The 21,325-nt window shown below is 28.0% G+C and overlaps 1 protein-coding gene and 1 non-coding gene across 2 annotated transcripts; both read left to right on the plus strand.

The window, feature by feature from the left end:
* The first annotated feature begins 600 nt into the window (after window positions 1-600).
* On the plus strand, window positions 601-683 carry TRNAL-UAA (transfer RNA leucine (anticodon UAA)). The gene has a single exon. It is a non-coding gene; the product is annotated as a tRNA-Leu (tRNA).
* Window positions 684-17,335: 16,652 nt separating this feature from the next.
* On the plus strand, window positions 17,336-17,802 carry LOC146883386 (secreted RxLR effector protein 161-like). The gene is made up of 2 exons (XM_085667534.1): window positions 17,336-17,570; window positions 17,648-17,802. Exons 1-2 carry the CDS (start codon window positions 17,336-17,338, stop codon window positions 17,800-17,802), a joined length of 390 nt encoding a protein of 129 aa, XP_085523660.1.
* Window positions 17,803-21,325: the final 3,523 nt, after the last annotated feature.

The following is a 21,325-nucleotide window of genomic DNA, read 5'->3' on the forward strand; positions in this document are numbered from 1 at the left end:
TATAATTTGATATTAACAAATAATTATATATTTTGGTACGCTTAATGTTTCTATAAACTGAAAGAGATTTTAGATGAAAATTGTTTTAATACAAAATTCTTGATCATAAATTTTTAGATTAAGTCTTTGAAAATTGAAAAAAAATATATATATTAATGTGAGGTGAAATCTTTAAGCAAGATGTACATGAAAGTTTAGATAGAAATCTTTAAGAGAAACAAGACCATGAGTTTCATTTTTTTGTTCTTTGATGTTCTATAACTTTGCAACGTTATTTTAAGCACTGTCATCGAGATTTAGAGAAAGACAATAACAGTAACCATTTTACTGGATTTCCTTGTTGGTTCCTCAGTTTGATGACATTAATGAAAGAATGATAAGAAAATGTTGTTTGTTACTAAGTCACTGTCGTAAAGCTAACATAAACTTTATGTTAGATTATTACACACACTAGATTTCTCTCGCCTCAATTTGTAGATAGTACGAAATAATAACTCGTAAGAAAAACTAGGGTCAAATATCTATCTTCAAAACAAAAGAAATGGTTAAGCAGAACTTAAACAAAGACTATTAAAAGATAATGAAACTAATAAATGTGAAGCAGGTTTGCCCGAGTGGTTAAGGGGGAAGACTTAAGATCTTCTGCACATAAGTGCGCGTGGGTTCGAACCCCACAGCCTGCATTTTGTATTTTTGTGTTCTTCATTCCTTTGTTTATTTCACTTTTTAATTTTGAATAATGCTAGTTTCTTTTCCTTTTGAACAAATGTTTTTGTTCCTATCACCTTGTTAAAAATACTAGACTTGGTACTCATTGTGATGCTAGGTGGAAAGAAATATATTTACTTTTTAATGCTTTATACTCGTAAATCATTTTGTTATATTAATTATAAAGTACTATTCTTTTATTTATTTTTGTTGTCGTGCTGTTTACAGTTTCATTATATTATTGTATTATTACTTCAGTAAAAAAAAAAATCTTAAGGTAATAGTATATTAATTACTAACTTTTTTTGTACTTCAGTAGTATTATTTAAATATTTTTGTTACTTTTTATAAGCACTAAGAAAAGTGTCCCAAATCAAACATTACCTAATATAAAGTAGAAGATTAGTTTAAAAATTAAAATTACTTTTTTTGTGTATAGGAATGACTTAAGTGTTAATTGTGTTGGCAAATGAAGATTATGATTGGGGTTCACAATTAACTAACTCAATTCAAAATTATATTGATAGAGGATTATAATATCGGAAATACCGTTACTAAGAATATTATTATCATCTAATATATTTAGTAAATACTTACTATTCATTAGAATACTTTAAATTTATTTAATTTAAATATATTTTTAATATACGTAAAATTAGTGAGCTCTGATTTTGGCATTGGTATTTTTTTTAATTAATTTCTAGTCTCTCTAAAACTAAACTATTGATAACTAGAAGGTAATCACTATTGATATTTAAAAATTTGACTGTGCAATAACTTATTTTCCAGGTTGAAATATTTGATTGGTAGATTTTTTTTTTATTTCACTGTATATATATATTAAAATCCGGAATTCTTAATCCACAATTTGTTTTAAGAAGATCAATTCACATATTTTTAGTTGCAGAAAATCAATCTCTGTGAATATAATAAGAAAAATTGGAAAGAACAGCATAATAGTATAAGCATATAACAGAATTATTCTAAATATGTAAACATAATTAATCCCAAATCTTCCAATCATTAATCATATGTTTGTATTCCCACACAAGCAAGCATCACCAAACTGATGCATCATCACACACTATCAACTGCAGATCCTATCAGACGATTGACAGCAAAAGATCCCCAATTAATCAGCTGGAATAATCTTTAAATTAAATTTAATACAATGTTCACCAATCCTTGAACATCAAGATCCTGTTTTCAGATTCTCCAATCAAATATTTAATCCTCAAATTGAATGGTCCAGATTACACATCAAGCCTAGGTCTTGGCCTATATAAACCCAATGTTATGATGTCTCCAAGCATCACAATCCTCTCTCCCAAGTTCTTAGTTACTACATAAATATTAGTTTAAAAAAACCCTAGTTGGAGCTCTCACCACTCCAGTACTGAAGGAGGTGATGGTGCACCCTAGCTGCTAATTCATGGTCACCTTTGTCTTCACACAAAGAACCATGTGAAAGTCATGGGTCTGCATGAATTTGGAGATGGGGTTTCCCTGATCTTTTTGTATTGGAGTGAAGGGAGCTCCGAATTTCGCCTTCTTTATATATTTATATTTCATTTTATCGTTAGTTGTTAATATTATATTAGTCGGAGAGTTAAACTCACAACTTCTTATACTCTCTCTTCTGGTCAGAGTTTCAATTTAAAACCTTGATTTTATATATGTATGCTGTTGTGATGATTGCAGGTGTTATATATGATGCTCCACACCCTTTTCTTCACATCTTTCTGCTTTTTTTTTTTCCTTTAAGTTTTGATGACATCCTTTGTAAGTTTTGATCACATATATGATGTTTTTCACTCCATGTGGCAGGTTAAGAAGATTGAAAACTGATCAGAGGCAAGTTAATTATGCAGTGAATATCTGTGACTCATTTGAACAACACCACTCAACCTTGGTAAGTCCAAAGCGAAGTAAAGATATGAAAAGCACGAGGCATAAACTGAAAAGAGAAAAGTTAAACCAGAGAGAGACGAAAAGCTGTGCACAAGTTCTTTGAGGTTAATATGATATTCAAAGTTTCTGGGAGGAAAGATGTTGAAATCTTTCTTGTCTTTAATGTGTATTTGTATAGTCAAACTTTTCAAACAGTCGAATATTCCTGTAACAATTTTTCTTTTGTAATTGATAATGATATTTATAGGGCTTATTTTTAAAGTTCTCCTCAGAATCAATTAATCAGAATATTCTTGGAATCAACATGTTATTTGATGTTTGTTTTGCAATAAAATATATGTTTTATTTTGGTAGTTTCAATCAATGTTTAAAAAGTACACGAATTATTGATTTGACGAATACATCGTCTCACGACTCTATAGGTTTATTTATTATCTGAAGAGATCTAACTAATAATACTTAAATATATTAAATAATGAATTAATATAGAAAATAAAAAATAATTTCAGTAAAATTTCAAATTAAGAGAAGGATTATTGTATGAAGATAATAAAATAGATGTCATATACATGTTTGGATCAACTTTATGGTCACTACTACGTAATATATTTAATCTCTGAAAGTGAGATGCTTTAGTGAATTAATCCTTTTGGCTTATTGTTTCCTTATTAATAAAGTATAGGATTACATGGTTAATCACACTCGATTTTAAAATATGGAAGAGATTAGTGGGTAGAATAGGATTGTGACTGAGTAAGATTTTTTGTCTTTATTACTCCTAATTATCTCGTAATATCATTCATCAATGTCAACCCATTTTGTAGTGTTTTGAAAGATACACGTGTGCAACAAAAGATGTCAAACAAATAACAAGGTTTATTTTATACAACGATTATTGCCTTCAAGGTATATATATATATATATATATATATATATATATATATATATATATATATATATATATATATATATATATATATATTGCTTTTTTTATAGAAAATAATACAAGTAAATAATTTTCTTTCATCGTGATTTTCAACAAGAATGAAAATCATCATCATTTGAGTGACAGTTGAAATCATTTCTCAAAGGGGAGAATTTACCAAAATCATTTGGCGGAGAGAGTCTTGTCTTTGATGCTATTGTTGACATTTTTTTTATTGGAATAGTATCGAACAATCACTTTTAAGGCATGAGTTGATCATACAAAGACTACTCTCAATATAAAAAACTTTTAATGTTCAATATTTGTAGTGTTTTTTTCTTCTTATATGTTACTTAAATTTTTGAACTTGAATTTTGATCTTAGATAATGATAAAAAAATTTATGAGAATAACATTAAATTATTATATTATAATAACATAAAATTGTAGTTATAAAATTACATTTATGAAAATAAATTATAAATTAAACATAATTCTTTAAATATTTATTAAAATGTTACTTTACATGATCAAATGTATGCTAGAAACAATTTAATACACTATTGGATGAAATCACATAAAGAAAAACAAAATTATAATTAAGATTATGAGAAGATGGAAAATGCTCTAAAAATCTAAGAAATTTTTTCAAATATTAGTTAGATTATTAATAGATAATGAAATTGGGAGAAAACCATTTTTATGTGAAAAAAAAATATTAAAAAAGAGTAGAAATATTAAAATGTGAGACGTAAAAGTTATTTGATTCACTATAATTGATAATATCTCATTCAAACGTAACCACACAAAGATTTTGATAAAAGGGAAAGTACCTTGGATATGTGAGTAAATTTTGTGGATATAAAATAATCTAAAGAATCATAAGAGATGAGAAAAAAAAAGTGTGTAGCTAAAAAAAAGAAGGGTTTTAACTAAAGAATAAGAAAATAATATATACGCAATTCTTGATCAATGGAGAAACAATATCACCATATTTGTTCAATAAGATACCGAAGTGGATGATTGACTCATTCCACACTAAAAAGAATCGCACACAAATTCCACGTAAGGTGATGCAAAATCTAACAGTCAAAATGCGCGATAGCATTTTTGAAATATTTCACCCAAATTGATGTTGTACTATCTCCTAACAAACGTTAATTTCCCGTTTAACGTTGGCCATAGGCCCAACAAACGTTAAATTGATGTTGGACTACCCTAGGATTGATGTTAAACGGGAAAATAACGTCTTTTGGGAGGTGGATTGATGTCAATTAACCTCTTAAAATTTCACAAAACAATGCCAACTCTCACCTTTCTCTTTCTTGTTTATGCGAAACGTCTCACCGAAGAGTAGCGACGACGCCAAATTCGTAGGAGCAAGTTCTTCCACCCATTTCATTCTATCTTGCCGTTGTGGTACTCATTTGGGCTCACGCTTTTATCCTCCTCGATTGCATTTCACATTACGATTGGTGTTTTCATTCACCATAAACCCTAAATCTTATTTTTTTTATAAAATTCACTAAAAATAGCTAGAAAATTATTCTTTACTCAATTTTTTTGTGGTAACTTCTATTAGGTTGTATTTAAATGTAGAGTTCATGTATGACATATTGGTTATGGATTTAGAGTTTCAAGAATTTATAGTTAAAAACTTTAATTGTCGTAACTTTTGCTACGGATCTCAAATGAAGACACTCCAAAAGTCCATCATTTATGTTATGTTTTTTATGTTTAGTATTTTCACTCATTTTTTCATACTTTACATCTTTAATTAAGATACTCATAGTACTTAAAAAACTTCCAGCAATTTTTGTGGTGTATTGGTGTATTGATTTTCCATGATTTTAGTGAAAGTAAATTTTAGCTAAAATTTTGAAAAGTAAAAGACCACTAATTAATGTTTGTTGTCCCTGCGATGTAAATTAATATATGTTGCATTTATAACAAATCCTAATTTATGTCTGTTATTCATTAATGTCTCCTATTATAATGTTGGACCTTCAATATAAGTCCAAAATAACATATGTAAAAATAAGTCTTTTTTATGTTAATGGTAGAAAATTTTTTGATAGATTTTTCAATGATATCGTACGATCCAAACAATTGGTTGAATGCTTGAAAATCATTTCATAAAAGTTCATTGATATTCAACTTTATAAAACAACTTGATTCCAATTCTTAAATATCTATATATATATATATAATATATATATATATATATATATATATATATATATATATATATAATGTAATAAATTGTATGTACTTTATTAATTTAAATGAGAACTGACGAGAACATGGATAGGTATTAAGATGAGTATAAAAACGAGAATAAAAACAAATGTTTATAAACTCAATAGAAAAAATTAAATATTATCCATTTTTTATACTCGGTACAAAATTTTTTCATCAAAATAAAAAATAAAAATGTGTTCAAACAATACCTATAAAAAACATTTATTTTTCATCCATACATATCCCTCCTCTTAAAAAACTTTGTATCGTCTACGTTGATATTAACATATGCTTTCACTTCATATTTCATATCTACATCAATTTAAGTAAAACAATTCATCGTCTCCTTTTCCCATAATTCTAATGATTTATAAAATATTGTTAAAAAATTAGAAAAAGACGAAACTAATCCGTATTTTATCATCATCTCAATTTCTTTAATCATAAAATCAACTCTTTAAAATATCATTCCGTGTCACATTGATATAGTTAACAAAACGGAATGAACTTAGTTTAAGGTAATGATTAGTCTTTATAATTATTTTATTCTCTAAGAGTAACTAAATTAATAAAAAATATCGTTTTCTTTGCCAAGTTGTTTTACACCTTTGAAAAGTACTATGTGGGGACAGGTTTGACCATATAATTTTTTTTTGAGTTTTAAAGTATATATAGTTTTTATGTCCTATCACTATAATAACTTTACACAACTGGTATCACTGATCTGGCCTATGGTTAAAGTATTTATAATTTCTTATTACATGTCACAATTGCATACATCTGAACACTTACCTCACACTATAGCAAATTAACTTTTTCTTTGTCCAATAACGAATACCAGATGATAACATTACAAATAAATTAATATTCATACATACATATCATATAACTTTCATCAACGGTTATATTATTTATAAATTATATAAAAATAAATTTTATTATTCTGATGTTTCAATTATAATTTATATTAATTAAAAAAATATGATTAAATCATTTATATTTAAAAAATATACATTACGATAATTTCAATTTATGAACATGATATCAAATAAATTAAAAGAAAAATTGAAATTATAGTAATAACCTTTTTAATATTTTGTACACTTTTCTTTACAAATTAAAATTCATAAGAAATATTTTATAAAAACTCGAAACAAAGATGAATCATTTTCAAATAAGTGATATCGGAAAGATTCAACACCAAGTTACCAACAAATTTATATATAACAATATGATATGATCTTTTACCTAAAATTTTAAGACTTAAATCTTTTTAATATATCATTCAATTTTTTCATACGGGAGAATTAGATTTATATTTGAATTTTTAATATATTTTTTCTTTAAATGCGAATTCCTTTCAAATTAAATATACATTGTATCATTTGACTCATTACACATAAGTGAGAGACATTAAATACTCGATTCAACATATTTAAATTAAAAAGTTAATCGTGTAGTTAATCGTGTAGTGGACGAACATGCCATAAAATATTTGATTTAGATTAAAATGGGATCTGTTTTGGTCAGATTTTATCCAATGGTTGGTCAAAGTGAATATTCATATACCCCATTTGTTTTACGATTTTAGATTTTCTTCCTAGTCTATTAATAACAAAAATGGATTCTTCCGATGTATAAAAAAAATTCCAACGGCTCTTGCTACTATAACCGTCCCAACCACGATTTTTTATATTAAACATTTAACCTCAAAATCAGAAATTGTATAGATACTAGATATCAAATAAAATAAAAATAGTAAATGAAATAGGACACATATTTTTATAATGAATTGGTGGGTTCCTTCGTTTCTATGATTTTTTTTAGAAATGAGTTTTTAGTATTTTCACTATTACAAATTTTAATATTTTATGGATTTTTTCTACAAGTTTGTTATAAATTTGTATAATTTTTTTTTTAAATTTTAATTGACAGATAATTCTATATAATTCTATTATATATAATTATTTTTTAATAAAATATAAAATTTATAATTAATTTTACAAAATTTTATGCGAAAAACATTTTGTACAAAACATTTTAAACAAAATTTGATAGTATATTTTTGTAAACTATTATTCATAACAAAATTTTCAAAATTTGTAAATATTTATTGATAAAAAATTTTCAAATACAAAATTTATAAAAAATATGTATTTTTCTACTAACGTGTCTTTCTGCTAAGATTTAAAAAAAATAAAAAATAATTTTGATTTTTCAAAATTCTATTATATTTTTTAATATATCAACATAAATAATTTCTAATATTCAATAGAAATCAATAATAAAAAATCTAATAAAATATCTGGACTCTGTTTTCACGTAAGAATAAATCCAACTCCTATTTATATGTTTGTTCTTCTGCATCAACCTTTTTCTCCTATTATATATCTTCAACTTGCAAATCCATGTGTGAAAATGGAGTGCAGTGCCAAATTATACGAGTTTTACCTTAATAAAGTATAATGTATTTAACAAATACAAATTATTAAAGTAAAATTCTAAATTTAATTAATAATACATAATTTTGAATACAAGTTTTGTCTTATGTGATAATTTTAAAAACTTAGATTATTAAATGAAAGCATAAATAATTTTATACATAGAAGTGCATTTGTAATGAGGTGGAAAAAAGCTTTGAGAAGTTGGAACAAGTAATTCAAAGCTAATAGGGTTTGGTATTAGTGAGTGATGACTCATTATTGAAAAGAAAAAGAGAATTTGCTTTTGACGCAATGTTGTCATGAATGTGACAAGACTACTCGATCTTATAGTTTTCATTATTTTTTAATCATATAATTAAAAAATCTATGAGGCAAACAATGAACGCACTTATTGTTATAATAAGGCTTAAATATATATTTGGTCCCTATTTTTGTTGATTTTATTCGATTTGGTCTTTATTTTCGTTTTATGTTCAATTAGATCCTCATTTTCGTCAAATTGTGGTCAATTGGTCCTTTTCGCTAACGGTGTTTAAATAGTTAACGTTTTTGAACAGTACATGCCACGTGTCAGCTCCTGGTTTTTTTGATTTTTTTTTAATTTTTTTTTAATTTTTTAATTTTTTTAATTTTTTTAAATTTTTTTTAATTTCAAAAAAAGTGTCCACGTGTCAAGTCACAATTGTGCCACGTGTCAATTTCTGCTAGTATTATTTTTTTTGTTCAATTTAGTCCCTATATTCGTTATTTTTGTTCAATTCAGTCCCTATATTCGTTATTTTTGTTTAATTTAGTCCCAAATTTTGTGAAAATAGAACCATTTAATTTTTAAAATTGACATTATTATTACTTATTTTTTAAATTTAATTATAAATTATAATATTTAATTATTAATTGAATATAATTCTTAGATTCAATTGTTAAATAGAATATAATTATTTAAATATTATTAAAATATAATTATTTAAATATTATTACAATATAATTATTAAAATTTTAAAAATATATATTAATATTTGTAAAATTTACATTTAAATTTAAAGTATTTAATATTTTTATTGCATTTTAGATATTAAAATCTAAAATATTTTATATGTAAATGTTAATTTTACAAATATTAGTTTATTTTTCTAAAATATTTTGAATATGTAAAATATTTTTATATATCAATTTTAAAAATATTTTAGAATATAAATATTAGAAAAAAAATTAATAATTATATTTTCATAATATTTTAAATAATTATATTCTATTTAGAAATTAAATATAAGAATTTATTCAATTTATAATTAAATTTAATAATTTATAATTGAATTTAAAAAATAATAAATTTAAAGATCAATTTTAGAAAAGATATTAATATAATTTGTATAAAAGATATTAAATTTAGTGTCAGACTAAATTGAACAAAAATAACGAATATAGGGACTAAATTGAACAAAAATAACGAATATAGGGACTAAATTGAACAAAAATAATAATACTACCACAACTGACACGTGGCACAATTATGACTTGACACGTGGACCATTTTTTTGAAATTTAAAAAAATTAAAAAAAAAATTAAAAAAAAAATTAAAAAAAAAATTAAAAAAAATTAAAAAAAAAATCAAAAAAACCAGGAGCTGACACGTGGCATGTACTGTTCAAAAACGTTAACTATTTAAACACCGTTAGTGAAAAGGACCAAATTGACCACAATTTGACGAAAATGAGGATCTAATTGAACATAAAACGAAAATAGGGACCAAATTGAATAAAATCAACAAAAATAGGGACCAAATGTATATTTAAGCCTTATAATAAAAATCGTGGATACTTAGAGCATCACCTTTTCAGCATCTTTTTTCATACATTTTAAATTAATTTCATTATTCTATATCACTGAAGAAATATGAAGAAAAAAATTGTATATTATTGAATGTGTATAAAATACAAAATTAATCCTAAAAATAACAAGTATATATATGCTTATATCAATATTAACAATCCAAAACATCAACATATAATAACATTCACAACTTTAATTTCTCTTTCTAACCTAACCTAACCTAACATAATCACTTAAAATCAAAATAATAGAGTCTTGCAAATAACTTAAAATACTTATTTATTTTTATTGCATATTGAAATAAATTTACTTTTTTTTTAAAATGTATTATTTGTATGTGTCAGATTAATTAATTTGAGAATATATAAAAATATATTGAAAATTTAAGTGTGAGTCTAAATTCTATATTGATTAAAAATAAAAAAGTTAAATTATAATAAAAGCCCATAAATCTATCGTCTTAAGATTTTTTATTAATAGCGATATCAATCTTTTATATATGGATTGAATTCATGTTTATTGGTGTTGTATTTTTCCGGTGATCCTTTATCGAAATACTCAACAAAATATCAGTTAGTCTTTTATTAGAAAATGAGAATATAAATTAATTAATTTTTTTAACGAGTGAAAGGGATAAAGTGATAAAGGAAGTAATAATTGAAAAAATGGTGCTTATTGAGTACCAGATTAAGGGAACTCTAAATATGAACCTGTTCTAAAGCACTTTCATTAAGCTTGAATACTTAATCAGAAAAATGAATATAAGCATCTTTGATCAATAACATTTTTTTATTAAGAACGAATGCTTGACGAGAAAAGTGTAAGCATCTTTGATCAAGACCACCTCTGTGTTAATAATTTAATACACAGTTATGTTTGTTTGGATAGAGAATTAAATAAAAACAAAAAGAAATATGAAATATAAAAATAAAATAAAATTTAAAAATATATGTTGTTTTAGTAATAGAAATAGGGAAAGAAGAAACTTAAGAAATTCCCTTCATTAGTTTTTATAAATGAAAAAAATGGAATAAATAAATAAATTATATACATTATTTTTAAATTGATTAAAACAATTTTTTTTTATCTAATATAATTTTTAACATAAAAATATTTGTATTTTTTAAAAAAGAAACAAAAATTTGAAGACAAAAAGTTCCTCGGATTTTATTTCATTTTTTATGGATCTCACAGAAATAATTTCCCTTCTTGCTGTTTTCCATTAAAATTTAGAAAGACAGTTTTTCATCTATATTTTTTCTTGTGGTCCTATCATTCTATTTTTACTGGAGCAAGAAAAATATGTTGGAGAGAGGGAAAAAAAAGAGAAAGGAGAAAATAAATATATGATAGATAATACAATGTAATTCTCCTTTCAATTGGTCAATAATAAATTACCCTAATAATAATAATAATAAATTATTTTCTCTGAAAACAATAAATATAAGCATTAACTACCTTACAAAATATAAAGGGGTAATGGTTTAATCATTCATACTCTCTTCTCAATCTTAACTTTTAATAGTTATTTCACACTTAATTAATTTTACACTATATGAAAGGGTAATGATTAACAACTATATATGGTACGTACAAAATATTTGATAATTTTTTTACATTCTCTTAAGTTTGGAGTTAGACTTTAGTATATATGTACAATTATTTATGCATTTAGTCATTATTTTTTGTAAAAGGATGAACAGAAAGGCTATATGAAAGGGCAATGATTTTGTTTTACATTTAAATATTTTTAGTATATGAAAGGGAGTGACTAAACATTATGTTAGGATAGTGAAGTGAACAAGATTTTATATAAGATTTTAGAATTTTAAATTAATAGGAATGATTTTGAGATATTATTTTATTAAAATGTTGACTTTGCAGATGAGAATACGATATTGAAAAAAAAAAAGATTTTAGTTATAAAAATTTGTTAAATTAAATACTACAAAAAACAGTGACTCGAAACCTTTCATTAAGACGGTGATCGGGGGAGTATGTATTTCATGTTAATTTTATTTTATAAGTTTTAATTAAGTTTATATTAAATTTTCCTTTCGTCTATTAAATAATTAATTTTTATATTTTCAATTGAGCTCATGTCATTTAATTTTTTATTAATTAAATGACATGATGTTTCTGTGTTTGGTTCTACATCAAATTAGTTAAATTGATTTTCTAATACATAATTACTATATATTTGGTTTTCAAATTTGATCCAAGTATAAAGATTTTACGGTGAATGAAAAAACAATCGATTGTTACATTTGTCCTGGATAATTAATATACTTTAAATTTTACACAATTTTGTAATTAACTCTATTAATGTAATTTTACTTTATTTAGAAAACAAAAAAAATTATAAATATTATACAATTATAATTGATAACATTTGTATCAATTATATGAACATTTTTGTCTTCTAACTAAAATAAAATTACATTAATAATTATTAAGACCATAATACAATTATTATACTTGTATAACACTTGTAAATTTATATTATTTTAACTAGTAGAGTTAATTATTTCAAATTTTAACATAAATGTAATAGAATCAAGAATGATTCAGACCTTAAACTGTCTTTTTAAGGCATTGAATAACATTTTCCTAAACTACTATTATGGTTAGTGTGAAATAAAGACTTTTATTGTCTAAATTAAAACGTCCACTAATATCATCACTATATATTAATATAGGTGACCGTTATCTTATTATCTAATATTTTTTTAACTAAAATAATAAAGTCACTTATCATTTTACATTAACCCAATATTGTTTTATATTAATTACAAAACTCATACTATTTAATGTGGAAATAAGTAAGTAGATAACAAAATAAGAGAACACTTATTTCATGCTGTTATGGATGAATACTTAATTGAAAAATATACAATTTTTTAATACTCAATACGAAAAAAAAACTTATCAGAAGTTTAATTTAAACTATCCAAATTTATGAGCGACTTAAATAGCGGTCTCACTTCAATTGGGTACAACAAATCTAGATGGTAATTGCTAGGTATGTCACTCAAAGTGGTAATGTTTAATGTTGTGAAAAAGTTTAAGTGTGAAGTCATGTTTGATTTTTTTTTTTTTTTTAATGTTGATTTAAAAATGGATGTTAATTGGTTGTAGTGTTGCACAAGGTAATTAAAATCAATAAATGGTTACGATAGTAGAGGATTCACAAAATCGTAATTTAGTGAGATCGAAACACAAATATAGAAAAATTGACTTTTTTATATATTTTTTTAAATTTCTTAGTACTTTGTAAAAGATTAGGAATATGCACGTATTTTCTAAATATTTGTGAAAACGAGAGATAAATATATGGTTTCTTAACTTATAAATATTCGAGAAAATCGTAATTTGCGATAATAAGAATAGTAAATTTTATTTTTTTTGAAATTTCTTAGTAATTTATAAAAGATTGGGAATATATATATATATATATATATATATATATATATATATATATATATATATATATATATATATATATATATATATACGTGTGTGTGTACGGGCGGAAGTTGTTTAGGTGATTATCTTTTAGGTTTTTGTTAAACTGAAATAATATCAAATAATATATTTTGAATAAATTTTGAATCTCTGGCGGCAATGATTTAGTATATGAATTAATTTGCTTTTGAAAATTGAAAATTCAGACCGTGTATATAAACGATGGTCTCTCGGACGGAACAGAACCCTGCAACCACAGAACCACAGAGACAAAGCCTTCTCTCTTTCCTTCACACAGAAACTGTCTGAATTAGGTTTCCGATAGGGTATCGAAAGGAAGTTGGTGTTCTCTGCACTCCAAATCTGAAAGGATATGATGGTAAACCTCTTCTGCTAGTTCATGGATACCTATGGTTTCGTAACAACAGTGTTTCCACGACATCAAGGGTTTGCATGACCTGGGAGATGAGTTTACTCTGATCTTTTGGTATTGGAGTGAAGGGAGCACCATCGTCTCCTCAAACCCTAATCTTCTGTCATCTCATTCCAACAAGGTTTCTGTTCTTTCGTTCAATCTTCTTCATACATGCTATCGCGTAATCTGTTTCTTGTTTCTTTATTACAAAAATGTTTCTTTTGATAGCTCTATATTATTACATATTCATCTTTTTCAGCGTTGGAATTTTTTCTATTTGTATCATAAATTCATTTGATAGGTGTATATTATTGATCGTTACTGCAGGTGTGATGAATTAATTTGTATCATAATTTCATTTATTGAGATTTTTTACGGTTTTTTTAAAGCCTAAAACAATACAAAACCCTTAAACATGGTTTCTATATTTTTTATTATACTTTTTATATAGGTTGTTTCCACCGGTGGTGAAGGCCGCCGGTGAAGTTTTGTTTCCACCGCCGGTAAAGTTTTGTTTCGTAATTGTGACGCAAGGAGAAATAGTGAAGCTGGCAGAAGTTTATTTAGTTCTTGAATCTTTTTTCTCTACTTTTTAGATGTTTATCTAATTTAAATACTATAAATAAATATTGTTAAGTTTTAATTTAAATTGATTTTGATCTTTTTCCTATTTTTTTCTTAAAACTATTTATCTCATAAACGTGTATTTTAAATACAAACAAATGCAAGCCCAGATTTATCCACGAACCATGTTGAATTTGTCCACGCTTTGTGTAGTTTTCCACAAACTCTAAGATCTCCTCAATCCCAATTTCAGATCCAGATCATGCCCTACGCAAAATAGAAAACCAAAATGGTTTAAAGTAAAAAAGTTAATCAAGATTTAACATTAAACCTAATTAGATCCACAGATATAAAGCTAGAGTGTCAATGTTTGACATGATAAACATATAAAATGAAGTGAAAACTATGATAACAAAATTAAAATTGCTTGAAGAGAAGAACATTAAATTCAAATATGTACTGTTAGAAAAATGAATGAAAAAGATGCTAAATTAGTCTCAAATTTGAATGGAACTCACTTCACCACAAAATAGAAAAGATCAAAATAGCCATGTTTCAAAGATCATGAACACCCTAGTGAGTGCATAATGATATTTGTGGTCACTCACATGGGATATATATGAGCTTTCAATCATGGTCTACAATCACCTCCTTTCAATTTTCATGGCAAAGTGAGTTCCATTTTCATCCATTGAACACTAACACATCTTCTAATACTAGTTTGAGATGAATGAAAGTGTTTTACTTGGAATATGAATGATTTTAGCACCAGTATGCCTTGGATTATATAGGCCTAAAAAAAAGAAAATTGAGTTTCTTGCATCTCGTAATTGATTTAAATTAAATTTTATAATGTATTATTTAAAACTCTTTTTCGACTTTTAAGATTCTTTCTGCAAGAGACTTCAATGAACATTTAATATTTAGGTGGATAAAGTTAATTTTTCCGTAAATTAAGTTTCAAAACAACCATGCATCTTAATTGCTCTTAAAGAGAAGAAATAATAAAGACAATTGCAATTAATATTTCTTCCCATTTAATATTTTTTGACAATTGATTATTTTCTTTCAAAAGTATTGAATGAAGCTCGTGAGAAATTTCGTATATGGAAGACAACTAAGACTGTATTAATTAAACCAAGTATATATAAGTCTTGTAATAAATGTTTTTCTATTTAAATATTAATACCGATTAAATTAACGTAGTAAAGTAAGAGAAAAATAATGTAGGTTCTTCTAGAAATCAAGTTAGTTCTTATCCGATAGTCAAAAGATAAATGTGTAGAGATGTCAAAATGAATTTAAATTCGTGAGTCAACTTGACTTATCACGAGTTTGAGCTGGGTTGGATTGAGCAAAATTTAGTTACACAGGTCTACAATTTCATATTTTTAAATGCTAGAATGTTGCTTAATAATATTTGAATAATTTGAATGTTTAATTAATTTGTTTGTCAAGGTATATACGTTTATACTTTAATCTTTAACCATTATCTTTATAATAATATTCAAGAATTAAGTGAACACTTTGATTCTACTATTATAAAAAATAAATTAAGTCAATTCACTCTCATTGTAAAGCACTAAATATACAAAATAAATTGAAAAAAAAAACAAAACATTTGTAAGTGAGCCAACCCACTAACATATGGTAGGTCGGGCCAGATTGAAGTGACCCTTTTTTAGCTCAACTCGTGATGAGCCAACCCGTGTGAGCTGAGTTGACTCACCCGGGCCAAATTTATTTTTTGATTGGATACCATCCAACAAGTGCATACAAGCTGTATGACCTAAAAAATAATTTGGTGGTGATTAGCAGAGATGTGGTGGTAGATGCGACAGCCAGTTAGGATTGGAAGAATAAGGATGATGTGGTAACACATGTTCCATGTGTCTTGGAAGACAAAACTGAAATTACTGTTGTTGTTCCAAACAATAAAAGAACCCAAAGATCAAGGTTCCCTTCTACTAGATTTGCTGGCCATGAAGTTTATGGTGATGGTGTAATTACAGGTGGTGGTGATTTGGTTCATTAAGAATTAATGGTTGACACAAAACTTATCACATGGAGAGAAGCTTTGAAAATAAGGGAATGGAAGGATCCTATGAGAGAAGAGTTATAAGCAATTGAGAAGAACAAGACATGGAAGCTGGTTGATCTACCACATGATAAAATGCCCATTGATGTGAAGTGGGTTTTCAAGCTCAAATTGAAGCCAAACGGGTCTGTGGCTAAACACAAGGCCAGGCTGGTTGCAAAAGGTTTTTTGCAGCAACAAGAAATTGACTACACATAGGTGTTTACCCCTCTAGCGAGGATGAAAATCGTGAGGTTGGTCACAACAGTTGCCAGTTCAAAAGGCTGGAAAATGAGTCAAATGGATGTGAAGTCAGCCTTTCTCAATGGCCCATTGGAAGAGGAGGTGTACATTGTACAACCACCTAGATTTGAGAAGGAGGGGAGAAAACACCTTGTATATAGATCGAGAAAGGCTTTGTATGGGCTTAAACAAGCTCCTAGAGCTTGGAACAAATTAATTGATGCAGTGCTGGCCAAGCTAGGATTTGTTAAATGCACAGTTAAGTTTGGAGTGTATGTGAAGAGGACAAGTCATGGAAACACACTCACTGTATGCTTGTATGTTGATGATATGATCATTACAGGAAGCATGGAAGAAGAAATTGAAGAGTTTAAAGGGAGAATGAAGATAGAGTTTGAAATGACAGACCTAGGAACACTAAGCTACTTTTTCGGGCTAATGTTTGTGCACACGCATAAGGGAGTGTTCCTACATCAGAGAAATATGCACAAGAGATTTTAAAAAGATTCAAGATGGAAGGATGCAATGAGGTTGCAGTTCTAGTGCTGCCTAGACTAAAGCTGATAAAAGAAAAGGAAGTTGAAGTTGTGGATAGGACTTTGTACAAGCAGATTGTTGGCTCACTATTATTTCTTTGTAATAGTAGGCCAGATCTAAGCTCTGGAGTGGGCATGATAAGCAGGTTTATGCATGACCCGAGAACACCCCATATGGCTGCTGCTAAGCATATATTGAGATACCTAAAAGGTACTACAATTAGGGAATTTTCTTCCCAAAGGAAGATGAGCAAAATGAAGTTGTGTTAGAAGCATTTTCTGACTCAGACTGGTGTGGAGACAAGGTGGAGAGAAGGAGTACCTATGTGTACCTATCCAGATACTTAGATGCACCAATTTCTTGGTGCTCTAAGAAACATAAGGTTGTGGCTCTATCATCGTGTGAAGCAGAATACATAGTTGCTTCAGAAGCAGCTTGTTAGAGTTTGTGGTTGGAGGTAGTTTTGGAGGAGCTAAAACTGGACTACAGGAAACCAGTTCAGCTCAACATTGATAACAAGTCAGCAATCAACCTGTCATAAAATCCTACTCTACACGGGAGAAGTAAACACATTGACACGAAGTTCCATTTCCTTCGTGATCAAGTGAGCAGAGGAAAGCTAATCCTACTTTACTGTCATACATAAGAGCAAGCAGCTGATGTCTTCACCAAGCCGCTGAAGCAAGCTAGGTTTGACAAGCTCAGAAAACAGATTGGGATGTCAAGCCTAGAATTTTTGGATTAAGGGGGGTCTTGACAGTTGTAACCAAAAATTAGTTTTCAGTTTCAGGCTTTGCTTCTGTTAGAAACAGAGCAAGCTAACAACATATAAATACTTGTTCAGTTTCAAATGCAATGTTGTTGAATGAAGAAATTGTAACATTCCGTCTGGATATTACGAATTTAAATAATAAAACAAAAACATAATAATAATACTTCATTTATTTTAAATCGTTTCCCAAAAACCGCGGAAATTTAAAACTTTATTACACTGATAAAACCAAATCCAATCCAAATATTTATTAAACATAATACATTATCAACTCAGTCTCATTATAAAGCCAAGTTCTGTAGTTCAAATAATTACAAGAAAATCCTTAAAATTCATTAAAAAAATGATAAAATGCTGCCATAAAGTTTTCCAACTAGCCCACGCTCTGGCTCTACGCTCCACCAGTACCACCTGCAACATCATTTGCTCCCGTGTACCGCGTACACGATCATCGCCAAACACAGGCAGATAGGGTGAGCTAAAGGAATATAAACATATGCAACAATTCAGACAACCAAAACACACATATTAAAGGAACTCCATCCTTTGGTCTCATCACACATGGCCACCACCATGTAATCCATGTTCTACGTCTTTGGTTGATAATCTCAAGCTATCATTGTTGTCAAACCTACAAGCCACCACTTGTAGAACACATGCGGGAACACTCGCTATTCCGAGCCACAACTCAAAGAATGCTCGTATTACCCTCCATCCTGAGCCACAACTCCAGGAATACTCCAACATCTGACCCTTGAGATATCACCCAAAGTCTCGTAGACCACACACATCCAACGGAAGCAAAACACAATGTCTGCTTCATCAAAAATCGCTTGGCGCTCCACACGAGTCGCCAAGCTCAAAGGCTTCCAGACCGCTTGGCGGGGGACACGTGCTGCCTGGCACCAAGTGCCTCTGATGCTACTATTTCCACAAGCATCGTCTGGTGGGACAACCCTTATCGTCAGGCGCAACACGCTTCAATTCTCTACTGGTTTTGTAGCCATCACTTGGCGGTCAAACACCACCGCCAGACGCTACACCAATACTTGCGCAATATTAGTTTTTAAGCACCCAGAACAAAGTAAAATCGAACCAAAAGCTCGCGTCGCCTGGTGGGTCAATCACCACCGCCAGGCCCTTCATCCAGAAAACCCAGAATTGGGTTGAACAGCAAGCACCGCCTGGCGGTCCAGTTTGTGCCGCCGGGCGGTTCCACTTGAAACCCAGAAAAGCACACAAAAGCATATGCGTCGCCTGGCGGCAGTTCGTCGCTCGCCAGGCGGTTTCTGGGAATTTTCCAGAAACACAAAATCCAAAAATAAGATACGGCAAAGAACATACACAATCATGCTATAATTCATGTAATTATTCAAAAACATAAATAAACGTGGTCCAGCTCCCCTAACCTGGTTTCTTTGCTTAATTCTTAGAATTTATTCAAGTCTTTGTGCACCAAAAGTCCAGCCCTTGACTCCTTCCAACTTGCTTCTAATCTTCTGAAATTGTTCTCTAATTCACTCTCAATCTCCACTTTTCGGTGCAGTCGAGTTATGTCTCCTTAGAGTCCTCCTTTCTCACTAAATTTCCCTTTACCCCAAGTTTCAAGCCTAGTTTTAATTGCCATAATGACTAAAACGAAAATTTGCCATTAAGCTAGGCATAATTATCATTCAATGGCTGTTTTACACTTCTTTTCTCAGCCTCCTTAGTTTCTCTCACACAGCTAGGGTTCTTTTGTCCCTTCAATTTCATACCAAAAATAAATTTGGCAAATAAGAAAGTTTAATTTGGTTCTAGCAAGGATTGAACCCCTAACCATGCCAATGCTAAATCCATGCATAAACATCAAATCAATTCATGTTCCTTGATAATTTCTATAAGTATGAGATTATATTATCCCTCTTCACGAGAAACATATTATTACTAAAATTAAATATTTAAAATAACGCCTAAATGGCATGCATATGATATTCAAACCCAAGTCCTCTCAATCCAATAAAGTACTCTCAACCCCTCGAACTAGTACTTTTTCATGTCATAAACCTTAACTTTAAGTGCCATAAAGGCTCCACTACCCGTATTTATTACATAATTATTTATTTACTTATTTAAATTTTACGGGTCTTACAGAAATAATACCTTTTCTTCGGTGCTTTATTTGTGTCCACTATTATAAATAAAAAATTATAATTAGTCACTAAATTGATTTACTACGACATTAAAGCAGAACACAAATCCTCCACTAAAAACTCAATTCACAAAATCTGTCTTCGCATACATGCTTATATAGAGCTTTCCATCTTATTTAAACACCTACAACAACTTTCTTAATGACTCTGGTATGAATGATGTTGTGTCCATGAAAGGTATCCATAAGTGAATCTTTCTTAGTAGAAACTGAACACTACACCTATAGCAAAACAAAGCACTCTAGACCACAAAGTCTAGGTAATAAATCATAGATATTCCTTTACAAATACCATGTTATTCTTCCTAACTCACGAATGCCCTATTCCTCTTCCATGCTACACCTTTTAATGTAAAGTCTCCACATGGTAAAAACTCCGCAAGACTAAGTATATTCCTACTTCCGAAGATTCCAACAATCTAGGTGTACGATGGGTGTCTACCTATTGATCTTAAACAGTATGGGACAAGGACAATTATTTGATTCTTGATTATGAATTATGATAAACAATTGATTTTGAAGTTGTTAATATATATTATTTAAAGTTAAATACATTAAATTTGTTATTCATGTTGGTTTTATGATTGAACTTGAGTTTGACATGATAAATGGAATTATACTAGTATTACTATGCAAATTAGACTTTTATTTATTTTGAACTTGTTGGAATAATTGAATTACTTAATTAGAAGTTAAATGTTATTTTAAGAAAATTGTACGTATTTAAGATTTTGTATAATTTGTCTGATGTATGAGATTTGGCTTAGTACACTTCATTTAAGAAAGCGTGATTCCTTTTAGACTTCATTCAACAAGTGCATTCTAATGTACTCAATGGATGAGATTTTTGTCCAAAAGATCTCAAACGGAAAACAATTAGGTAATTTCTTAATTATATCCACTCAACAAATTTCATTGCATTAAGATGAATTTACTATGTTCTAATTTGTATGGTATATGAATTATTTGAGGCCACATATATATTTTTCATGGTCTATTTGT

Source organism: Vigna unguiculata, chromosome 10 (assembly GCF_037176805.1).
Source record: "Vigna unguiculata cultivar grain cowpea cultivar isolate G323 ecotype 2 chromosome 10, ASM3717680v1, whole genome shotgun sequence".
NCBI classification, from domain to species: Eukaryota; Viridiplantae; Streptophyta; class Magnoliopsida; order Fabales; family Fabaceae; genus Vigna; species Vigna unguiculata.